The sequence below is a fragment of the Cibotium barometz genome, chromosome 9 (genome assembly GCF_041138505.1).
Source record: "Cibotium barometz isolate CiBa-2024 chromosome 9, ASM4113850v1, whole genome shotgun sequence".
In the NCBI taxonomy this organism is placed as follows: Eukaryota; Viridiplantae; Streptophyta; class Polypodiopsida; order Cyatheales; family Cibotiaceae; genus Cibotium; species Cibotium barometz.
The window spans coordinates 10,886,357-10,905,060 of record NC_141054.1 but is presented as its reverse complement, the minus strand read 5'-3'; the positions used below and the strand labels follow the sequence as shown (position 1 = coordinate 10,905,060).

General features: G+C 44.2%; 1 protein-coding gene across 1 annotated transcript in view; it reads right to left on the bottom strand.

Annotated features, from left to right (window-relative positions):
- The window catches only part of LOC147635258 (delta(7)-sterol-C5(6)-desaturase-like), a 28,950-nt gene extending 17,198 nt beyond the window's left edge, over nucleotides 1–11,752 (bottom strand). The window contains exons 1-2 of the mRNA XM_086802484.1: nucleotides 11,078–11,752; nucleotides 10,160–10,465 (exon numbers count right to left, since the gene is read on the bottom strand). Of these exons, the coding sequence (XP_086658610.1) occupies nucleotides 10,160–10,465; nucleotides 11,078–11,435 (664 nt within the window). The 5' untranslated portion in view covers nucleotides 11,436–11,752. The remainder of the gene's footprint in view (nucleotides 1–10,159; nucleotides 10,466–11,077) is intronic.
- Between the last annotated feature and the right edge of the window lie 6,952 nt (nucleotides 11,753–18,704).

The following is an 18,704-nucleotide window of genomic DNA, read 5'->3' as shown; positions in this document are numbered from 1 at the left end:
TTCCATCATAACCTTCCATATGCCGTAGTTGTTCCCGTCCAACTGTCGGTCCACCGGAACGTGGGGAGTGTCGGGATCTTCACATGCCTCTTGGCCATCTCAAACAGATCTGCCATTGCGGGGATGTACTCTGAAAAGGGTGGGTGGGTGGGAACAAAGAAGAACTAACACCTGCAAGTGGCTGTCCAGCAAATCAGCCCGCCGTCCTCTTGCTTCTCCTCTTCCCAAACAGTCCCGAACAGTCCACCAATCACCAACACAACAATCCCCCTCTTGCTCACACAAATCCCAAGAACTACCTAGAGCCTAGGCTCTGATACCATTTCAGAATACGCAGCGGAGATGATGACCAGATCTCGGAACACAAGCAAAACGCAATGCAGAAAAATAACAGCACAAGAGAGAGAATGGTAGAGGCATGTAATTCTGCTCTATATACACAAGAAGATCCCGGGAATGATACAATGGTGACAAGGGGGCTGGGGGCCATTTTATATGGCCCCCCAACAGCAGTCGGCCTGCTGTAGGGCAGCCGACAAGGGCATGTCCACCACGACTGGTTATAAACCAATCGGCCAATACAATGTACAGTCGGCCAGCACCAACAAGGTGTCCAAACAATCGGCCAGCATCAGTACACACAAACACATTGTATTGGCCGACTGGTTATAAACCAGTCGGCCAATACAATGTACAGTCGGCCAGCACCAACAAGGTGTCCAAACAGTCGGCCAGCATCAGTACACGCAAACAGCTGCAGTCGGCTACTACAGACAAGGACATCCTGCCACCTCAGGGCTGCCTCCCGAGCCACATAAAAAATGAAAAAAAATGGGAGAAAAATACGGAGAGTGGGAAAAAATGAGAAAACACCTCATAAGGGCAGGCACACCCACAACAAAGGCCTTGGTGTATATGTATAGACAGGAGATGACTTCTAACATCCCCCTCCACAATTCGCACCTGGTGGCACCCACTCTCTAAATCGAGTTTCGAGAACACCTTAGCCCCATTTAGCCTCTCAAGAATATAATCTATTCGAGGCATCGGGAATCTACTCTTGATAGTCAACTTATTGAGTGCACGCGATAATCGACACACAAACGAGAAGACCCATCTTTTTTCGTGACAAACAAGATCGGTGCTGCAAATGGCGACATGCTGGGGCGGATGAAGCCAGGTTGCAACAATTCTTGGAGTTGGCGGTCCAACTTTGATTCCGTTGCCTTAGAAAGGCGATATGGAAACTTGCTCGGGGGTTCCAAGCCTGGGAGGAGGTCAATCTTGTGGTCCTCCGGTTTGGACGGAGGGAGCTGGGGAGGGAGCTTGTCCCGAAGAAAAATCTTTTGGAACGTTTCATGGAGAGCCAAATACTTCTCGGAAGTATTGGCCACCTTCTGGGCCGTCTAGATGTATATCATCGCACAATGTGTGCCTTTCCTAACTGCTTGCTTAGCCTGTAAATGGCTTATAAGCGGAAAGTTCGGAATTCCTGGCTCACACTTAATGGTCACTGGGGCGTTTGACACATTCCGATTAATCTGGAAAGTGTGCTTGTCCCACTAGACATAAGGAAGGAACTTGTGAAACCACTGAATGCCCAAAATTATGTCTGCTCCTACAAGAGGGACAACCATAAAATCACGCACAAACTCTATGCCCTAAATAACTAATTTAGCACCGAGAGCTTCACACTTAACGCTCGTTGTCATGCCTGTGCTAAAACCCTCAACTTGTTTGTCCACTAAAGTCAGGACGAAACGGGCACGCCGAGCGGCCTGTTTCGTGACCACGTCCTCCATGCTGCGCTATCAAACAAGACAACGACTCTCTGGCCACCTATGTAGCCAAAGGTCTTGAGCAATTCATTGCGCTCATACTCCTGGTCATGGGCGCCCTTCTGCTTATCTTCAAGCTCCCGGCTAATGATTGCTCCAACGGAAGCATTGGGAATTTAAAGAACTAGGGGCAGCCACTGGGGTCTGTGTGAGAGCTGGGCTCACCACGGAAGTTGTGAAGGCTGCGGCGGCGGTCTTTGGAGCGGTAGTCTTCTTAGGATACTCCCGAGAAGTGGCCTTTTGTATGACAAAAAAAACACCTACCCTCCTTCCACTGTAACATGCGGAAGCTTCGGGGGAGATCGGTAACTTCAATGCTCAGAAATCAGCACACTTGTCGCGATAAAATTAACGCACAAAACTGAATATAGATGTGCAGAAAAATAGAGAGAGAAAGAAGAGGACAGAGTATTGGGTCCCAAATACCCTCAATAGGGCCCCCACCACGAATGGTGTATTTGCTTTTATTAGAATGATGTAAAATACTGAAATAAAAGACTGACTGAACCTTCTTGGCTGAGATGAATCTCTGCCCTTGACCTTCAATCCTTCACCCCTTTTGCGTTAGCTTGATCTAGGCTGTCCTGGCCCTTGCTTCAGCTTCAACACTTGGTAAATGATGAGATGAATGGAATGATTTGTGGGCTGGGTATTTATACCCATTCTGGACAGCAGTCAGCTGGCTAAAAACAGTCGGCTGTCTCAAATATGCTCCACGACTGATAAAATACAGCGCACAGCCTAATAAATGTTGTGCATGACTGAATATGTGACTGGGCACCTCCTAGGCGCATGGGAAAAAGTGCGCCTGACATCCTAGAGGCTAGGCAGCTTGTATGGGCTGCCCCACACTGTCCTCCTTGCGCTGGATAACCAATCGGCTACCCTTGCAAAGCCCCTACGGCTGTCCTACAGCCATCTCATGACCTACCCATGGCTGGTGGGTACAGCCAGGGCCTTCCCGGCCCTTATGGGGGTTATCTTACACTTTTCCCATGCCCACATGAATTCTTGGGGTAGCCCTATGGGCTGGCCCCTTTTCCTAAATGCAAACCCTACTGTCTACACAGTGATCCGGCATCCAATATCTTACTATATACGTAGACTCACTGACATCATTCCATAGGGAGACTCACAGCGCGGACTGGCACTGTTTCATGTGCAGGACAATGCACACCTGACCTCAGACAACTGGAATGGAACCCTGGCTGACTCGTCCCGGACTGGGCTCGCATGGGACCAGTTTTCCATCCCAGGTCCTACACCTTCTGTACAGATATGTCTACGTGGCATCCAAGTGCAGGATGCACGTGACAAGTACCCATGTTATCAAAGAGAGCCCTCCCAAAAAGGCTCATATCCTTGGAATCTCTATCCCCCACAATGGACTTCGACATACCATGATACTTAAACACTTGTGCAAGAAAGATCTTCACCATATACTCGGATTTAATGGTCTTCTTGACAGGCAAGAAATGTGCTTGCTTGCTAAACTTATCCACAATTATCCATATAGCATCATTACTGTTACATGCAGAAGCTCTGAGAGTCTTCTTTCAACTCTAAACACCATCTTGGAACATGCTGATGCAAAACACATACAGAAGAGAGAGAGGAGAGAGAGAGAGAGAGAGAGAGAGAGAGAGCTAAGTTTCAATATATTCATATGGTACAAAATCTTGCGACCCTTGGCTACCTTCTTGAAAAGGTGTAAACCTAATCTATACCTATATCTATGACCCGGCCCTATGCTAGACTGAATGAATCACAAGAACACAACACAATACTATTTATAGCCTGGAAAAACCTATGTGAACTGGCCTGTAAGGTCCCTCCCAAGCCATGTATGTGTCTCTTTTAATATAGATTTCAAGAAGGAAAGAGAGTGCACTTAGAGAAGAGTGAGACAATAAGGCTAGAAACATTAGGAAAGTGTTAGAATAAAAATAATAGCTCCAAAAATCCTAAAAGTAAGAAGACAAGAATAGTTCTATTAAGAGAAGTATCTCCAAAAATAGAAATTCGAATTTAGGTGATACAAGACCGTATTTAGAGTACTTTTACATATTTAGAGTCCATGCATACTAAAAATGTGGAAAAGCGACGCGTTTCTAAAGATGGCGCATTTGCAGCTATATACATACGTTTTTGCCTATTCTACCCGCGTTGGCTTGTAGACCAGATGCCTTCCGGTTCTTTTGACTGGTTATATGACCATATTCTGAGTTTTTATCAAAGAGTTATGGCTGAAACAATTCGCTGGTTCTGTCAAGGTCTCTACACAGAGAGAAACTGTAAGAATGCAGCTAGTAGCCACAAGGTGATTCTAGACCTTGAGATGCATATATCCCTTCATTCTTATCTAATCTCTTAGAAGAGAAGGCTAGATTGCTATGGTCTTTCGGAGAAAGAGACCACTACTCCATAGCTTTTCTTTTAAAGAAAGAATAGTATGTCGTAGCCCTGCAAGAGAAGGCTACTTTGTCATAGACCTTCGAAAAGAAGAAAAGTCAAAGTACGAGTAAGAGGAGATAAAGCTTGGGGATGATCGGATGATTTCAATCGTGAGCGAAGGTATTAGAAGACTCTCTATTCTCATATATCAAGTTCTGAATCTCTTATTACCAAGCAAAGACAACGATAAACGACAAATTTCTATAAGATATATATAGTTTTTGTTTTTCAATTATATATCATTCTTAGGAATTGAGGTATGGCCCCGGCTTCTCTTTTAATGGTTAATAGTGATCTATTAAATTGATTTACTAGTTAAAGTTTGTATTCTTTTAAACAACAACATATGCCTTAATAAAGAATGTCTTATCGCAATCTCAAGTTGAAATGCTAAAATCTTTGTGAAAAGGATTGTTTTCTTAAGAAGGTAACGTGGATCCTAGTCCTATGGTTTAGTTTAGTAAATGGATTGTTATCTTGGTTAAATTAAAGTACAGGTACAACTTCTCCCTACCTTGACGCTGCCCCGTTCTTGTGCTTGTGTAGCCGGATGGCGGAGACGTTAGTAAGGCCCGGAGTTGGCCCATAGTATCCCTCATACCATTGGGAGAATGAGGTTTGCCGATTGAGGCGAGTGATTGTGATGCTGTCTAGTTCTGAGGACCCAGACTAGTGTGGTGAATAAGCCCACCCTAGTGCATAGACATCTCTCTGAGGGACGGGAGGATCGAGCGATGGAACCTAAGAGGGCGACATGGCGACTTGAGTCCTCGCCAGCGCCAACAATGAGGTGTATGGTCCCATAGGGTTTTGCCCAGCATGTAGAGGCTGGAAGGCTAAATTCTAGATCAAGGAAAAGAATAAGAGAGCCGGATTGGCTTCTATGGAATTGATTCATGTATAAACTTTTTTTTTATATAAATCTTGTCTTTGGTATTATTGTACTATGGAAAAAGGCTATTTTAACGAACCTTGTGAAAAGGGCCTTAAGTAAGGAACATGTTTATTTATGTCAAACAATGTGGTAGGATTAATTAGAAAACAAATTGATGCATGAGTAGGGTGGAAAGTGGAAGGATGGAATGCCCCGACGGCACCATCCTACGGACGGGTGGACTCGATTAGCCGGGTAGCTTTCCAACAGATTAAGTGAAAGCCCTACGCTAGATAAATAGGTCCGCGAGCAACTCTATTCTAAGAGACTAGGCCAGCGGCTGTGCCTTCCATGGATGAGGAAAAAAGCGTTGTCTCTAAGAATCAAGATTAGTGGTTGCCCAAATTATGATCAATCACCCTATAAGTAATTTGACTTTTAGAAGACCACGCTCCCCCTACGGGGTAGGACTAGGCCTTACTTACAAATCGTATCCTTGAATCTTTACATTATCAAGGTGTCGACGAGTAGGAAATTTTCTCCAAGCTAAGACTTAGTAGACTATCTTAAGTGTTTCTCCTACTTTGGAAGGGGGAACCTTACTTGGCCAGCCTCCTGTCGACCAGATCCTAGACAAATCCCCTTTTATTTATTGCAGCCAACTCAAACAATCTTCATAAATGCTGGCCGACAACTCCTTGGGTTGCTCCAGTGATTTCACAGTCCACACCTAACTGTTGCAGTTTCTAAATCAAGTCTTGATCTGGTTCTAATCTTATTCTTTATCTTGTGGCCGCTTCAGGATTTGCCTTGGGATTAGCCAGTGCATGTCTTGCACATGACATCCCCCTCTGCTAAACTCGATGACGGGATTCCAACTTCTGTTCTTGGATGATTGTCATCATCCCATTGTCTATTCACGGAGTCCCCCTGTCATCCTTCCCTTCCTGGCAACCTTTTCACTGAAAACCCTGCCTAGTCTCCAAATCCACTCTAACTCTGATGAAGATTTGTGTATTTATTCCATCTTGTCCCCTTTCCATTCCTGCCCTATCCCTAAACACTTTCTTTGGTCTTCTTTCCTAAGTATTGAGTCTTACACTCACTCCACCCCTTGAAGGATCATCCTACCCTAGAACCGTTGCCTGAAAGCCTTTCCTAGTGTGCCCCAATTGGCAATCGACTCACATGACTGCCATTCCCTTGGGCTTTGTGAAACACCACCAACTAACCTCCTAGGAATTCTTCCATGTCTTGCGTTCTTTTCCTTGGGCCTTATACCTATGCACTTTCTTGTACCTTGAACCTGCACACCTTCATCTGGCACTAAATCAATGTTTAGCCTTACTGGGTCTGATGCTCTGATACCAATGTTACATGCGGAAGCTCTGGGAGTCTGCTTTCAGCCCTAAACACCATCTTGGAACATGTTGATGCAAAACGCATACAAAAGAGAGGAGAGAGAGAGATAGCTGAGATTTAGTATATTCATATGGTACAAAAAGGTATACAAATCTTGCGGCCCTTAGCTGCCTTCTTGAAGAGGTGTAAACCTAATCTATACCTATATCTATAACTTAGCCCAATGCTGGACTGAATGAATCACAAGAACACAATACAATGCTATTTATAGCCTGGAAAAGCCAATGTGAATTGGCCAACCTACTATCGACCAAATCCCTAGAAAAATCCCCTTTATGTGTTGTAGCTAACTCAAACAATCTTCATAAATGCTGGCCGACAACTCCTTGGGTTGCTCCAGTGTCTTCCCAATCCACACCTAGCTGTGCACCTCCTGAATCAAGTCCTGATCTGGTTCTAATCGTATTCTTTATCGAGTGCATGTCTTGCACATCACAATTACCTTGCTAAATCCATTATGAATTCCATAGCTATACTTTCCCATGATAGGCAATGGCTGAACCAGACTTGGAGCCTTTTGCCCGTCAAATTTCACATTTTAATAGATGGTACATGCACATACATATGCTTCTATGTCCTTGCGCATGGCTGGCCAAAAGAAATAGCTAAATCGTGCGTGTAGTAGACAATATACCTTGATAACCAACATAAGAAGGAGCATGGCATTATCCATTGTTATGTGAGTGAACTTTCTTGAGAATTTAATTATATTTATTCAATAAAAATTATAGTTAGAGATGAGAGTACATGAATATCTCTAAACAATTAGAGAAATATAAAGAAAATAAATTCATGATAAAAATAGCATATTTATAATAAAGGTCCCCAAAAAGTAGGTCAGTTTTTGCATACGGATGAATTTAGCGAAACGGCCCACGTTAAGTTGTAGACCAGGTCTATTCCCGTAATTTGAAGTACTAACTCGACTATATTTTGACGAAAAAACAAAGAGATACAGTGGCTACAAGCTAGAAGCCTGTACTTATATACAGGGAGTTAAGACAAGCTGAGACAGGCAAACGTCTATAGGGAGTATTAATTCTCTTATTGTTTTTCTTATATGTTTTAATTATTTCGTGAGTGAGAGAGAGAGAGAGAGAGAGAGAGATTAAACATGGTTTGTAAGAATTGCAGGTTCCTTGGATGAAGCTCTCTTTTCTTTCTATGTTCTCTTTTCTCCTTTGATGAGAAGATGTATGATTGTATCAAATTACTTCATACCTTAATAAATCATTGAAATACTCATATGTGAGACCACGGGTCTTACATATGGGAGGACAGATTGTACCCAATGCTTTTGTCTTGTGTTCATAAATATTTTTTCGTTTAAGTTTTCCATTTAATTCTTCTTCTAAGGTTGATGTTTTAACTTGTAGTTAACTTATTTAAAGTAATTTGTAAAATTTGTTGAAATCTTATACTTGGAGAAAAGGTCATGTAATATCCATAACCTTCTGCCTCATGCTAGACTCCACAATAGGTGAGAGTCATCTTTGATCACATATGAAGCATGTGCATGTCTAGCCATCAAATCAACCCATAAACTTGCAAAATCTGCATCGGAAAGATACAAATCTCGCATGATAGATAGGTCCCCATGTGAGACAACTAAAACTGTAGCCACATATGGTCTCCTAGACAATGCATATGCCACTACATTCTTTCCCTAGAATGTGTACAATCTGAAAATGAAACATGGAGAGGAATTTTGCCATCCTCATATGCTTCTCTGAATGCTTGGTTTGCGTGAGAAGTACCTTAGGCTTTGGTGATCTCTTCTCATTGTAAAATCAGTCCCAAGGTAATAATGTTTTCAAATGCTTAAATCATGAATTACAACTAACAAATCTTTCTCATAGATGCCTAAAGAAAGCTCAGTATCTTGCAAACCACGGCTCTCATAGGCCACAGCATGTTCTTCTTGATCTATTTTGTCCCACTTGTGAATGATGTTCTTCACCACATTTGGGGGCAAGAATTGTCTCTTTATAACACTTCCCAAGAGTTGATGGGATAAGAGAAGAGCTTCTCTATAATCCACCAATGTGCAACCCACCCTTTCAGAAACATAATTGAATGGAGAATCTAAAACTTCTCCGTGAAGTCCTCATCACTAAAGACAATGTCAAATTGTGCAATAAAAGCCAATGCCTTACTTGCATCATACTCACCATGATATGTTCCAAATTTAACCGACTTGAACTCCTTTTGCTTTTCGGCATGATGCTCTTTCCCTTCATGTTTTCATTTTTCCCTTTCCAACAAAGTAACCCTCACACCACAAGATCATTTCCCAACTGAGGAGAGGAAAACAACCATGCTTTAATACAAATGTAATTCACCCGGTCGGTGTGAGCACTATTTGGGCACCATCTCATAAACAATTAACACTTGAACACTTATGAAATGGAAACAGCACAAGACAAAGTCAATGTTGAAAATGAGCAACTACATAGTGACACCATACTAGGGCCGAAACCGGGCCGACCCCTCCTCAATACCAAGTATATTTTGTACAATGTTCCACAAGCTCTTTATGCCGGATTTTCCATGAACAAAGAAATGAATACATACACCAAACAAGATTGTTTGTCGAAGAAGAATCCTCTTGGCACACGAAGGTTGCTTGCCCCTATAAATTGGCATGAGACTAGAAAAGACCATTTGGGTGGCCAAATGGAGACACCACAAGTGCTTCTTTGGTTTTCCTTAATCTTTCTCATGGCTAGAAGATGGCGCATGTCTTTATTGCCACCATCTAGCTCTCACTAGCTGAAGATTCAACACTCCAAGGATCAAAGAAAAAGGAATGGCATAGCTCAACTTGTCCACACAAGACCCATAAAGCTTTGATACCAATTTGATGGAAACGGACAATCAAATAAGCATCAACACAAGAGGCTTAGATTACAAAGAGAAGCATCAACAAGTTGATTGAGTGTGCATGTATTGTGTGTACAAAAGTAATGAATTGGGCTTGCCTCACTAGGAATATCAAAGATCTTCACCTTTGGACTAACTATAACTCTTCGTATCCTCTATCCATTATTATAATCACCATCTACGAACCTTAGTCTACAACCATACAAATGAAAGAACATCTAAACCAATGAGGGTAAGGTTTTTTTCCAAAGTGTACATTTCAGGTCGCTATTAGATAGGGCCCCAATTGACATTACCAAAAACTCAGGTGAAAAAAATCGTACAAAACATTTCGTAAAGCTCCAAGGGAATGAAACCCTTTTCCTTGCTACTATGAACTAGCATTAAGGGGGGAAGAATGCCATCAGTAGCCTCATCAATCATCTCAGCTCTCAGCACAATAAGAGCAGCTAGCAAGTGTAGCTATTGGAGTCACGCCTTTTACCACTACCACCTTACAATTAGAGATTCTTCATTCAAATCACAAACGCTCAAAGCTCATTCAAAAACATGCAAAGCTCATCCAGAAATATGCTAGCAGGTAATCGACATCAGGACCATAAAATTGGAAGAAACCTCTCCATCCAGATTTCATATAAATTTGTGTATCAAAAGTCACACTTTTCATCAATTTATTGGATGTGTGTACCTGCAAATGGTGAGAGTGTATTTTCTTTGTTGTAGATGTGGTGGGTCGCATGCAACCATTTGTAAAGAGGTTTGCAATCATGTAAGCCTCGATGCATCCAATAGATCCCAAATTCGACTAGCACAAGGTATAAGATGGTCAACACAGTATAGCTGAGCAATCCAACATCGTGTACGCTGGAGTAGCATCTTGTCCAGCCTCTCTCAATCATGTACTCTGATACTGTGGGCAAGGAGACATACACAGGCATGGCCTTCATAGTCACCCAAATCTGTAATAAGATGGGCTCTTTGGATGGTATACCACCTACAAAACGATGAGTATCTTAAATACATAGCTTGCCTCAAGCCACATTCTAGTTCTACAAGAAGCTATGACACCCTGAACCACCCACAACATGACACCTTGACCACCTATAACTAGCATGCAGCACTTACTGTCAAAGTAGAGAGGAAACCACTCTCCACAAGCCATGGAAGCCCAATGCATGTGAACATACATACATACATACATGCATTCATAAATATTGGCATGAATTTAGCCTTAGTGATATCTTAGCTTTTCTGGGTCTAATTTTTGGTCCTGCATGAAGAACACACCCTTGAGCAGTTCACTAGAAAAGGGGAAGCGTTGAACAGAAAACTTGATTTTCAACAGGAAATCATGTGAAGTCACTGAAATTCAACAGGGTTAACATGCAAGGAGCAACGGACTGAGACATTGATTGCACACTGTGTCTATGATGATGATGTGAGGATGACAACAACGATGATGATGTATGCATTGCATGTCGTATATTGGCTATACGACATTGCATGCCTTGAATTGGATGCATGATGTCGTAAATCTATGCATTGCATGCGATGTCAGCGGCCACGCGAATGATGATGCAAATCCATAGAGATGGGGGGGCATTACCTTTAGGAAAGTAGACATGTTTTTTCCAGTGGTAGATGTAGAGGCACCAGAAACTACCAGAGGAGAAGTAGAGCAGGAGGCCTGCAATGTAGTTACGGAGCCAGGTCTGGGCAGTGTGGGGGATTTTGGATCTCAAGGGGTGGGGAATAAGAGGACCCAGAACTAGATCATTGTACCGAGACGTCTCTTCAACAAGATAGAGCAAGGAACCTGAAATGGGCGATGGAGGCGAGAGTGATGTGGTAGAATTGGGCTCAGATTCAATGGGAAGAGGATCTATGGTGGGAGATGAAGAGGAAAGATGGCAAGCTATAAGAAGAAAAAAGGAGATGAAAAGCAGGCACCTGTAGGAAGCCATATTCTTACGCAAAGAAAGCCCTTATTTATGACGAAAACTGTGCAGAAACCATGGCTAACGGGTCTACTGAGGGGCTTCCGACAGCCCAAGAGCACACAAGAGCAGATTTCCTAACCGCCCAATAGCAAAAGACGATCTCTCTGAGAATTTGGAAACCGCCCAACACTAGAAAAGGGCGCTTTGGTGAGATTAATGATGTGCATGTGTTAACGCCCAAGAGCAGAAGACGCCCACCAACAGTGATGGGATAACCTGCGTGCAGTTTTCACCCCGTTTCCAGCGAGCTCATGAGAGTGCACTGTGCACACGGCAGACCAAAGGAACCGATGTGTTTTGTCCAACATAGGCAGTTTCAATCACGCTACCTGGGGCCCCATGGATTTCATTGACTAAGCCTTCAATATAGCAATGGATTTCATTGACTAAGCCTTCAATATAGCAGAAAGCAATTGGCCATGACAGCGTCCTGTTTTCTTGCAGGAGAGCGTCCTGTTTTCTCGAATCTCGATATGACATTCATTATTCTGGAAATCTATGTTGACTATTTTAAACAAGCATTCGATTTATATTTATAGATCAATAATAATGACGAGGTTCTGCGTTTCTACATGCTATTTTTGCATGTTGGAATTTCTATTGTATTTTTTGCGTTTTTTTCTACTTTTAAAGAGAGAGAGAGAGAGAGAGAAAACAAATGTGAGAATTGTATTTGGTGATATCATGACTCGGCTGATGAGAGTGACAATAGTGAGTAGGAGATGAAATAGTGTTTGGATGTTATGACTTTGGACACAATGTTAGTATTTTGTTTATCTCCAAGACATTATATTTTGCAGGCTTTATTAAATATCTCCAAAACACTAGGCGGATTATTTTATTAGGATCTTTATTTGGTTTTTAAATCTCATATGCCTACTGATTCTCATTTTTTTTTGTAGATGGGAGGAGGGTAGGGGGTAAGATAAATCTAGTTCATCCCCTCCCCTCCCCTGCTCTCGAAGAGAGCAATGTGTAGCCACAATAACTGTGGTGATGGGGTTCAAGTCCCCAACTCTCTATTTGTATGAATGGAAATTGCTTTTGCAGGGTATTGATGAAGTTTGGGAGCATCTTGTAAGTTACAGGGTGAAGCATGTAAGTATGTGGGTAAGTGATCATTGATTACCAATTCATTCTTGCACTTATATTTACAATCATTTATCATGCAAGGACTCTTATCGTATGTGTTGAGCACCAGATTGGGACTAGGCATGCACTTACTCAGGCTCTTTACTTGTTGCATGTATACGTAGGTTAACATGCTGGTGGAGATGCACGTTGTGTAAAGGGTGGTGTGTAAAGGGGGTGCCCATCCATGGGCAGTCACTTTTTTAATAAATGCAAGCATGGGCAGTTGGTGTGTAAAGGGGGTGCCCATCCATGGGCAGTCACTTTTTTAATAAATGCAGGCATGGGCAGTTGGTGTGTAATGGGGTACGCCCATTCAAGAGTGCACAAGGCACTTTTTGGCTACCCACATGTTGGGTAGTATTGTGACACCCTTGGGCGCGGTCTGTATCCAGCCTAAATTTAATGGGTCTGACTAAGGTGAGCATTGGAAAAGGACATGGAAAGGGTTATGGAAAAGATAATTCAAATTGAAATTGAAAAGGACATGGAAAGGGTTATGGAAAAGAAAATTTTAATGGGTCTGACTAAGGTGAGCATTGGCTACTAAGATGTTAGCACATACTAGGGTAACCTAACAAGATTTAATATGTGGCAGGGTTACATAATAGTGAAAGATTTGAAGACAAAGCACCCAAAATATGGACCTAAAACAAGAAGATGGTATCTAAAGGAGAAGCAACCTGTGTATACATTTCTGGCTTTGATTGAGAACCCTCTTGGCATAAGGCCAGATGTGAAAATTTGGACTAAGGAGACTTTATAAAAGAGCAGACCCCCAAGGACTGCACCACTAACTCTTTGCTTGTGGCATGTATGCAGTTAGGCTATCATGTATCTTATAAACATTCATCTTTGTTTGGGAGGAGGAGAGATGGGATCAAATCTGTAATCTTCTTAATAGAGAGTGGGAGTAGGGTGGCAGATGTAAAAAGAGATCCTTTGTAAGTGGCTGCTCTTATCTTATAAATATAACTATCTTTTGTTCCCCCAAAAAAAAAAGAATCCCACCTTGTCGGTGTAAGGTCCCTCCTCTGAAACTAATGGCCTCATATGTAAGGTCCCTCCCTCTAATGACCTCAGTCATTTTTTTTATTGTACTCTTAAGCTGTAAAAATTTGAACTTGTGAATTTTACTCCAATATAGCATGCTAAGAAAATTCTTAAGATGGGCATTATAAAGAGAAAACAAGTAAGCATTCACCGACACAAGCTCACTACCATAACCACAAGAGAGTGAGAAAGCGAGAGAAGGCAAGACTGAAATGTGTTTTTTCATATTTCATAAATCACTTATATACATGAGCTCTCTTTTTACAATGGTTGGCCGCCCATTCACAATTGGGGGCCTAAAACTTACTTCCCAGCTCTATGTACATCTAGGCTCATTCCTAGGACCGACATTACATAAGTCGTAAGCTCTGTCATCCCATATATCTTTTTTCATTGAGCACTTAGTGCGGTTACATAATAATGGATTAGTGCGGTTACATAATAATGGATTACAAGAAACGTAACCACACTTGAAAAATGATGTCAGCCAGTGTGGTTAACATACCCCCCTTCCTAATTCAAATCCGTCCTCAGGGTTGACAAGGGATCTAGAGGTAGTAGATCAAGTATTAGAGGCTCACGGTTGGCCCTCTATTAAAATTCAACTTGAAAGAAATACACAAGCTTAAAAATAGAAGAAAGCTATGCACGTGACACAAGAATGGGTTAAATCTCCCCCACCCCATAAGAGTGACTCACGTCCTCTTCATGGTGTATTTAAATATATTTCCTTGTACAAAAAAGCAAGAGCCAAAAATATGGATCTCCACATTGGGCTTGCATAAGCCTAAATACAAAAGTGTGAACACTCTAAGGTTCACTCATAAAATAGAGCTAATATATATCAAAATGTTGCACACCAATGTGCACATAAAACATCACTGCCATTGTCGAATAAATAATCACCACGCGCCATGCGTCAATAGATTTTCGTCGAAGTAAGTCCAATGGATCCATGCACATCCGAACACTAACCCTACCACTGATCTACACTGACATTCACAATATAAGCTCAAAATATGTGACAAGTTAGAGGTGATCAGTCTCGCTTGCACATAAAATAAATATCCATCAAATAAATCCATAAATTCCAAATAATGTGAATAATTCCAACATCGAGTAGGTGCGAATGAAGTCTTGTCGCAACATGGGATGTGGCGGGCTCGATATAGAAGACTTTGTAGCTTGTCCAGAAGGTAGTCTCCATCATGTCTATGAATATCTGCAGGCGCTAGGCGGGCATCCATTGGATGCACTCATAATAGCCAAAAAGTTGCTTCAAAGTGGGGCCTTTGTTGAGGTCAAAGGCCAAGCCTTGGCTGCCCTTGTGGTAGTGGTGCCAGTCTAGGAATGCTTCCAAAAGAGTGATGATGAGGTGAAAAAATTGGATGGTGGCCACCACTGCGGGATTACGCTCCTGCTCATATCTAAGGCATGTATGCACTTAAGCATGGTGTCCTCAGTGCAAGGGTTCTTGGTAGTCGGAGGAGCGAATCAGGGGAAGTTGTAGCAAAGCTTAGGGTTCTCTACTTGCTCCCAAAATGAAAAAGGTCCTAGGCCCAGTGGTGAGACAGATGGACAGATAGACTAGATCAATGCATAGTTGTCACCGTGCCTTAACAATATTTTTGAGAAGGAAGGACCACGCTAGCTTGGCTGCTCTCCCATGAGGTTAAACGTGATGGGGCGAGCAGCAGGCGAGGGGCATGTGATAACCTCCGCGTTGACGGGGAGTGCTTGTGCTTTCATTTGCTATGCTTGGCGTCAAGGTAGGGCTGCAAGACATGGATATCTATGCGGTCGGTCACCCTGGCAATGGGGCCTTCTTGGAGTTGTCAACCGAGCAAGATGTTTATTGCCTTCTCGAACTCCATCTGTGATATAAGGGATCGTGCCAGTTGTTGAGAGGGGTAAGGGGTGGATCCACCTCATGTTGTTCCTTCTTCTTCGGTGGGGGCCGGGGGGATTTCACCTTCCTCTAAAGGTGTGGGGGAAGGGATATCGGGGAGTGGTTGTGATGATGGTGGAGGGGCTACCGATGAAGAGGCTAGCGTGGCGAGGGTTGCATGAAAGAGAAGGGGAGGCCTTGTTGATGTCGAGGGAATGTCTTTGAGGGATACGGGAAGGCCTAAGTGAAGATTCAAGGTGGTGGGTGAAGGAGGTGTTGGTGATGGAGGCGGAGTGGGGAGGTGAGGGGGTGTAGAGGATTGTGAGGGGAATAGAGAAAGTGTGGTGGTGCCGGGTGGGGGTGGGGGTTGTGGGGGTTGTGGGGGCTGGGCGCTTGTGCTGAGGTGTGATGGATTAGGAGGAGGGGGTTGGCGCAGGGGAGATGAGGGTGGGGGTTGCTGATGGGGTGGTTGCCAAGTGCTCCTCCACTGTCATCATTGTATTGTTGTCATCCTCAGGCTTTTGGAGTGGAAGAAGGTGTGAGCGTGGCGGCTTCTTGGGTGGTGAACTCCATGGGGAAGGCCACGTGGGATTCATTGAACTGCATGATCCCCATGGCCTGGATGATCTCCAATTGAAGATGGCATTATTGATAAAGAATGAGGAGACCATCGGCTCTATAGGGCAGAAGCTCGTATAGCGGCAGAGGGTTTTGTAGGCAGCGTGTAGACAATATCCCAGCCGGTGCGGTGGAGGTAGCGGAGAGTGTCGGTGGTGCAGGGGGAGGAGTATGGATAAGGGCATAGCCCATCTAAGACCGCTAGGTCGATGGGGTTGGTTTGCTTTGTGGGTTGCCCGAAGCGAAGGAGATGGGCCCAGTTCATGAGATTGGCTTGGAGGGGATGCATAGGGAGATCAAAAAAGAGGGTGGGGTGTGTGAAAGAAAGCTAACCTTGAAAGAAAAAGGTGGCCAAAGGTGAGGGGGAGCTTGGTGAGGACATATGAGAATGTGGCTTGGGAGAGGGGTTCGTCAAGGAAGATATCGTGTTGTAGTAGATCTAGGCAAATGGTATGGAAGTGGAGCTTGAGGAGTTGGGCTGGGTTTTGGGGAGCGATGGCGAAGATGGGGAGTTCGGTGGCGGTGTCCATTAATGTGTACCTTTTTTTGAGCACTCTAGGGACAAGGCCAGATGGGGTGTGTGGGGATTGGGTTGCCCGGGCTTCTGTGGCTTCGAGCTGAGAGGCTTTGCGGTGGAGAAGAGCTTCCTCGGTGACCTCACGACGGTACTGCTGGAAGGCGAAAGTGGTGGTGATGAGGTTTTCTTCAGCTTGCACCACTTTTTGTCGGAGGTCCTAGGCTTCAACGTAGCTAAGAGAGAGGGCGTGCAAGGCCTGTTGTTCGGCATCTTGTGCCACCTGGAGCTATCGCACTGAAGCTTTGAGAGCGAGGAGAGGGTGTTTGCAATAGTAAGCTCACGATCCTCCAATGCCCATTGGAGGTTAAGGTTAGCGAACGACGGTAGCATCATAAAGGGCTTCCTAGCTGTGCTGCTCTTGGGCCTTTGCTAGCAACATCTATCACTATGCCATAGTCACTTGCTTTTGCTGCCTATACATGCAGTCCGTCATCTGGCTAATGAGCTCTTGGGCCAAGTTTGAGAAGCCTTGGGTGAAGTCTGGCACTACTCCGTGAGTTGAACGGATGCCCTCTTAGTCAGCCTCCTGTGATGATCGGAAATTGCTTGTTTGTGCCCAACGAAGGGTTTCTAATGGGTTTCGCTCTGGGAGGAGGCAGGGGAAGAAGGGGCCAGCTTCTAAGAAGTGAGGAGGGAGTGGAGAAGAGCTCGGGGGTCGGGGTGTCTCATACAAGTTCTGATCAAAAAAAGCCTTGCGATGTTAGCGGCCTTGTGTGGCGGGCTTCAGCATCTTGTGCCTCGATATCTGGTTCAAGGGTGGAGGGGGAGGAGCCTGCCTAAGGATTAGAATGCTGGTGCTTGTGGGGTGGAGAAGTGGGAGAGGAGGGAGGGGGAGGGAGAGAGACCGGAGGCATTGGGACCCTCTAGCTTGATGGCCCTAGGGAGCTCATTCCACCCTGTGACATGATAAAGGACCTTTGTAAGCAATGATATGGCCGCGAGCTTCCCCTGTGGCTTTGCACATACCAAGTGCAGCTCCTTGTGGTGCAGGTACTTACCCCAATTGACAGGTACTCCTTCCGTGACCCGGGCTACTGTGGATAGGTTGCACTGACTGAAACAGTCGGTCTAGCAGCAGGTGGTTAGTAGAAACGATAGGGCACAAGCAGTTCAACAAATTGGGGCACCATGGTTCCAGTGTGGGTAGGCCACCAAGCCTAATCTGCTCTAGGTGGGTGACAATGGCCGGGTCCGCCGGCTCTATAATAATGCCCTGTATAGTAGAGAAGCTTGTGCTCAACCTTATGATTGTTTTTCACAAGTATGTGGACGATGTGTCCACTGACCTAGAGCATCAAGGTTTCACCCAGGTGTGACAACTAGGTGGGGTGCTTTGCATATTCTTCAAAGCACCCCTGTCTATCGCTTCTTCTTTTGGGGGTATGGGTGAGGACCCCAAGGAAGGAGTCCGAATGCGTGGCCACATTGCTGAGGATAGGAGGCTGGAAGGTGAGAGCTCAAGAAACAAAATTAGCAAGAGTTGGGCTAGGGAGAGAGCAAAGAGTGAGGAAAATGAAGTGGTGGGCCTTGTATTTATAGTTTTCTAGGAAGGACACGGCTATGGAAATTTGACAGGTACGAGCGTGTCTTCACCAGGGTACGGGCATGGCTTGAGGTTGGTACGACCATGTGCCGGGCAGAAGGAATGAGCATGGCTTCAGGTTGGTATGGCCGTGATTTCAGGTGCAAAGGAGGGTAAGTCCATGTCTTAATGTTGGTACAGCTGTGACTTCAAGTGCTAGGGTAAGTCCATGTCTTAATGTTGGTACAGCTGTGACTTCAAGTGCTAGGGTGAAAGCATGTATAGGTGGTACCAAAAAGGAGTGTCTTGGACACTCTTTTTAGCCACCCCTTTGGGAGGAGAAAGAGGCTTAAATTTGAAATAGAGGCGGGCTTGAAAATGCAACTGAGCATTCATTAAGGGAATGGCGTGCCCATTAAATGCTTCTGTATATTCTCTCTCCTC